General features: G+C 42.9%; 1 protein-coding gene across 1 annotated transcript; it reads right to left on the bottom strand.

Moving 5' to 3' along the window:
* Positions 1–219: 219 nt before the first annotated feature.
* Positions 220–2,343, bottom strand: LOC116353155 (nibrin; the record flags this gene model as incomplete). The annotated part of the gene is given in 6 exon segments (XM_031787483.1): positions 220–337; positions 560–663; positions 806–965; positions 1,053–1,180; positions 1,567–1,688; positions 2,126–2,343. Coding segments are annotated over 6 exon segments (663 nt in total), but the record flags the coding sequence as incomplete, so codon positions are not given.
* Between the last annotated feature and the right edge of the window lie 4,118 nt (positions 2,344–6,461).

Genomic DNA, 6,461 nt, shown 5'->3' with positions numbered 1-6,461 from the left:
CCAGTACCTGTTTGCAGTGTGAGCTAGAGAGGCGGGCCAGTACTTGTTTGGTGTGTGAGCGAGAGGCAGGCCAGTACCTGTTTGCAGTGTGAGCTAGGGAGGCGGGCCAGGACTTGTTTGGTGTGTGAGCGAGAGAGGCAGGCCAGTACCTGTTTGCAGTGTGAGCTAGAGAGGCGGGCCAGTACTTGTTTGGTGTGTGAGCGAGAGGCAGGCCAGTACCTGTTTGGCATTGAGGAAGAGGAAGGTCTTGCTAGTGAAAAGTTCTTTACGTTCTGGCCTCTCTGTCAGGTCCACCTCATCCTTATTCAGACTGGGCTCGTCTATCTCTGGAAAGAAACTATTAACACATACAAACAGTCCTTCAATAACGTTGAAGGGATAGTGTGAGATTTGGGCAATTAAAAAAAAAACTATTTCATCAATTACAGAATAAGGCTGTAACATAACAAATGTGGAAATGCACTGTAGGTCTATAAAATGAGGCCTGGATGAAGTGGCAGCTATTATTGTGTGGTTTGTGGAGGTGAGCAGCAGCCTTGTGTGTGGTGTCTCTTAGTACCTTTCAGCTTTTGGAGGTGGTTGTTTCTGTTGCAGGGCTTTGGTGAGCTCAGTGAAAAACTCCTGCTTGACTATGGGCCGACAGCACAGCAACGCACAGATAGTCTGCATGGGGAGAGAGCACGGGGAGAGAGCACATTCTGTATGTACAGATGAATTCACACACACACACACACACACACACACACACACACACACACACACACACACACACACACACACACACAGTTTGTGGTCATGTGCTGACCTTAATGGTGACTTTAACAGTGGGCATGACCAGGTGAGTGCAGTCCTGTGTCCAGGTGTTGGTCAGCCGGCCACCCAGAAGCTGCAGGGTCTGAGACAGAGAGACCTTCCCTTCATTATCAACACAGGACGAGCACACTACCACAGTTACCTGCTGCACACTGGAGAGAGAGAGAGACATTTCAAAATATAGATCTCTAATTCATTTCCATCAAAATTCTTATCATTGCATAAATGTGGGTGCACACCTGAATTTGCTGTGAAAGACACCAAATGTCACTCTGTCCCCTGCCACCAGGCTGCGAGGGGTGTCCCCTGACAGACGCTCCTCGTTAACAAACGTGCCATACTTAGAACTGTCCTTCAGGGTCAGGGCCTGGCACACAACACAATAACAGTCTGTTGGTTACATCTACTTTATGAAAAACCATCTTAACCAAACAATACAAGACGTGGATTTTGATAACCCATAAACACAAGTGTCTCCTTATGTAACACATGTACAACATTAGGCAAAAAACCCAGCTCTGTCTACAAGACAAGATTCATGCTGGCTAGTACGAGAGCACCTTCTACTGCAAGGGAGACATGACAGCATTTGATGGACTAGGGACAGAATGTAGGCCTGCTCACATTCTGCCTATATATTTTTCAGTTAAGTATTTAGGAGTTGTAGGGTAGTACTCTGGTTAAGCGGGTGTGTAGGGTGTGTGGGTAAAAATACAGTTATTACTAATAAAGAATATCCCCCGTCTCTCTCACCTGATCTGTAGCAGTGAGGTGAGCATGAGCCCGGCTGATGGACTGGTCATTGGGCAGGATGACCTCACAGTTCTTACGCCCCACCACATACTCCTTCTCTGGCAGGAGGTAGTGGGTGACACCTGGGACAGGATATGTCATGAAATTGAATCATAAGAAAAGTAATGTTCTTATTCAAAACAACTGGAGGATGATTAAGGACTTAATCATCATATGTTATGCGTTAGATAGAAGATTACCAACTGCAACAGTGTAGGACTGCACGTTAGCTTGCTAGCCAGGTGTTGGATGTATTGTGTCATAGGAATAATACTAGCTAGCTAATTAGATGGCTAGCTATCCACAAACTTGTAACAGTTACTGTAATAGGTTTGATTCTCATCTTCTAAGCGCGTATTCTGATACTCCAAAGTACACTGAGAAACATAGCTAGCTAACATCTAGAACGAGCAGTCAAATGTATCTAGCTAATGTTGTTAGCTGGTGGGTTGGTCACCCGCTATGGCTAAGACAGCAAACGTTACTGTAGCTAACTAGAGGTGGGCAAAACAAAAGTTACCTCCGGATTCTAAAGGGTTCAGTGTCCACATGTTATAATACACCACGAGCTATGGAACGAACACCCGAACATGTGCTCTTCTCTGTCAATAACTAGCTAGGTATACATCTACAAATAGTAAAATATCTAATGCGAGTTGCGTACAGTCAACGCGAAAGTCCACATCAACTTCCTTTCAAAATAAGAGTCCCAACTGTGGGCATTGACATGATGCCGCTACTTAACAACTGAATCCAGTATAATTTTGTACTATGTAGTCCCCCATACAGTGATGCCTGCCAATGGTTCGTGAGAATATGTGCACAAAACAGAAAAGCCAATGTCTGACTGTGCTTCAAATGTGATTTATGTAGTGACAATATCAGTGGGGTGTATTCATGGATGTCAAGGGAAGCCAGGCTTCCCCCAAAAATGTAAAGAAAAAAACACAATTATTTATCTTTCTATTACACCGGAGAAAGCATCCGAGCAAGCGAAACAGCGCCCATCTGTCTCTGTATGTGTAGGCCATCTAACTAACGTTGTCTGATCGAAAATAGTATGACATCATTGTCGCCTGTATGGACTCTCTTGATAAAAAAAAAGTATACAATAATAGCCAATGTTGAGCTAACTGTGAATGGTGTCAAGGGAAGCCCGTCTGGATTTGTCTTCACGCTAATCACATCACATGGAGAGCAATACCGAATTGGTCTTGTCTACACTTGACACTTACATGTGACTTCTGCTATCAGAATATGAAGCAAGCTCGCTACTGAGAGCGCATACAGTGGGGGACTTCATCGGCATTCCTCCCACAAGTCTCCAGAAAACGTGTGTTTTGGGACAGAGGCACCTTTATTATAACATTGGAGGAAATTACATTCCTAGTATATGGGGAACATGTTTGCTGGCCTCAAATGCTAACCAGCTAGTTAATATTAAGAAAAAATATTTTTGGGGGGCTCGAGTTATGCTAACTCGTTTGCAATCCCTTTAACGTTGCTTGCTATCTTGCTGGCTAGCTACAGAGGTTAGCTGGCTAGTTAGCTACTGCCATCAGTTGTTGTTGTGTTAGGGTGTGTTCGTAAATTCACTCTAGCTATCTACTCAGATTTCAGTGTACTCTCATCTGAATGTGCCAGAGCGCAGAATAATTGATGAATTTACCAATGCGCAACACCTGTTGAATATGACCAGTGTCAGTAAATTTAGGCACATTTTTTAAACTCAATTGTTGCCAGCAGCACAGCTAGTCACAAATGCTCTAGACAACACGAAAACAGCCTAACCACTTCTACTAGGGCGAGTAAAATGGTCAGAGTGAGGTGTTCTATCATTTGTGTGTGGAAGTAGCTAGCCAACTTTAGCCAGTTAGCTTGGGTGCTTGACTGCTGTTGTGAGGTCAGAATGCTCAGATCATCCCTACTCCTCAGCCAGAGTGTCCAGTGTGTGCTCTGAACGCTCACGCTCTGAAATTATAAATGGCTCATTTGACAAATTCCAATACTTTGAATTTATGAAGCACAAAGCGTACTCTGGCACTCCAGAATGAATTGACGAACACACCCTTTTTATCATATTTAGCCTATTCCACCATCTGTAGAATGCATACTGGCATTTGAATATAGTGTGGGAACGGACACAATGTGAACATGGTGGACACATTTAAATGTAAATGAAGAGTCATGACTTGTTGGGAATTTCATGATCAGAACTCCATTATCAGAATACAAAGCTGCATGAACTGTCAAGTGTAGACACGGCTATTGACAGAAACAACTTGAATTGTTGCATCTCATTGTGTTGTTTTCCTCCGGTGGCTAGCTAGCTAAAATGGTCCCTTTTCTAAATTCGCCATGGATGGAGATAGGGATTTGGACCTGTGATTTTACTTAATTCTCCGTACTGGCCAATGATTACGAAGGTGATTCTGATCCAGCCATAAATTCATACATTGTGCCCTTGGCCTAAAAGCACGGAAGTTCGATATGTAGCTAGCTAGAAGTAGAAAGCTAATGTTAACTAACTAACATTGTCCATGAAAGGAAGTTAGGCTAGCGAGCATGCATTTTAGCCAGGAAGCCTAGAACAACAAAAAATAAAGGCATGTACTGTATGACAGAATCATAGACCGTTTCATCAACATGAAGAGAGGATTGCTGCATTATGTTTTTTCTACTTGCATGAATACACACACACACACACACACACACACACACACACACACACACACACACACACACACACACACACACACACACACACACACACACAAACACACACACACACACACACAAAAATCAGAACCATGGACAGCCACATCATATTTAGCTTACGTTGATTGAATTAAATCGTTTTTGGTATCTTTAAGTTGTCACTGTATTAGACTAAGCAGAGGTGATTTGATGATGTTGAAATGGTGAAGTTGAAATGTTGCCGGAATAGTGGAGGCAGCTACTGTTTTCTTTGCGACTTGGGGTAACTTTCCAATAGTTGTTTAGTAGTCCGAAAATGTCGGAAACTTTAACTTGCTTGACCTTGCTGTAGGTCATGTACAGTGCCTTGCGAAAGTATTCGGCCCCCTTGAACTTTGCGACCTTTTGCCACATTTCAGGCTTCAAACATAAATATATAAAACTGTATTTTTTTGTGAAGAATCAACAACAAGTGGGACACAATCATGAAGTGGAACGACATTTATTGGATATTTCAAACTTTTTTAACAAATCAAAAACTGAAAAATTGGGCGTGCAAAATTATTCTGCCCCCTTAAGTTAATACTTTGTAGCGGCACCTTTTGCTGCGATTACAGCTGTAAGTCGCTTGGGGTATGTCTCTATCAGTTTTGCACATCGAGAGACATTTTTTCCCATTCCTCCTTGCAAAACAGCTCGAGCTCAGTGAGGTTGGATGGAGAGCATTTGTGAACAGCAGTTTTCAGTTCTTTCCACAGATTCTCGATTGGATTCAGGTCTAGACTTTGACTTGGCCATTCTAACACCTGGATATGTTTATTTTTGAACCATTCCATTGTAGATTTTGCTTTATGTTTTGGATCATTGTCTTGTTGGAAGACAAATCTCCGTCCCAGTCTCAGGTCTTTTGCAGACTCCATCAGGTTTTCTTCCAGAATGGTCCTGTATTTGGCTCCATCCATCTTCCCATCAATTTTAACCATCTTCCCTGTCCCTGCTGAAGAAAAGCAGGCCCAAACCATGATGCTGCCACCACCATGTTTGACAGTGGGGATGGTGTGTTCAGGGTGATGAGCTGTGTTGCTTTTACGCCAAACATAACGTTTTGCATTGTTGCCAAAAAGTTCAATTTTAGTTTCATCTGACCAGAGCACCTTCTTCCACATGTTTGGTGTGTCTCCCAGGTGGCTTGTGGCAATCTTTAAACAACGCTTTTTATGGATATCTTTAAGAAATGGCTTTCTTCTTGCCACTCTTCCATAAAGGCCAGATTTGTGCAATATACGACTGATTGTTGTCCTATGGACAGAGTCTCCCACCTCAGCTGTAGATCTCTGCAGTTCATCCAGAGTGATCATGGGCCTCTTGGCTGCATCTCTGATCAGTCTTCTCCTTGTATGAGCTGAAAGTTTAGAGGGACGGCCAGGTCTTGGTAGATTTGCAGTGGTCTGATACTCCTTCCATTTCAATATTATCGCTTGCACAGTGCTCCTTGGGATGTTTAAAGCTTGGGAAATCTTTTTGTATCCAAATCCGGCTTTAAACTTCTTCACAACAGTATCTCGGACCTGCCTGGTGTGTTCCTTGTTCTTCATGATGCTCTCTGCGCTTTTAACGGACCTCTGAGACTATCACAGTGCAGGTGCATTTATACGGAGACTTGATTACACACAGGTGGATTGTATTTATCATCATTAGTCATTTAGGTCAACATTGGATCATTCAGAGATCCACACTGAACTTCTGGAGAGAGTTTGCTGCACTGAAAGTAAAGGGGCTGAATAATTTCAGTTTTTGATTTGTTAAAAAAGTTTGAAATATCCAATAAACATCGTTCCACTTCATGATTGTGTCCCACTTGTTGTTGATTCTTCACAAAAAAATACAGTTTTATATCTTTATGTTTGAAGCCTGAAATGTGGCAAAAGGTCGCAAAGTTCAAGGGGGCCGAATACTTTCGCAAGGCACTGTAACTGTTTGTTCCATGCAATATGCTTTGTGGACTTCACCGGGCGGAGGTTGCTCTCTGTATAATGTTTCAGGTAATGCAGAATGCAGACTGTGTTGAAGTAACAATGTTTATTACAACTACAGGGGCAGGTAAATGACAGGTTAAGGCAGGCAGGGGTCGATAATACAGAGTGGTGGGGCAAAGGTAC

The sequence above is a fragment of the Oncorhynchus kisutch genome, linkage group LG13 (assembly GCF_002021735.2).
Source record: "Oncorhynchus kisutch isolate 150728-3 linkage group LG13, Okis_V2, whole genome shotgun sequence".
NCBI lineage: Eukaryota > Metazoa > Chordata > Actinopteri > Salmoniformes > Salmonidae > Oncorhynchus > Oncorhynchus kisutch.
The sequence above is the reverse complement of the archived record's forward strand: the minus strand, read 5'-3'. Positions and strand labels throughout refer to the sequence as shown.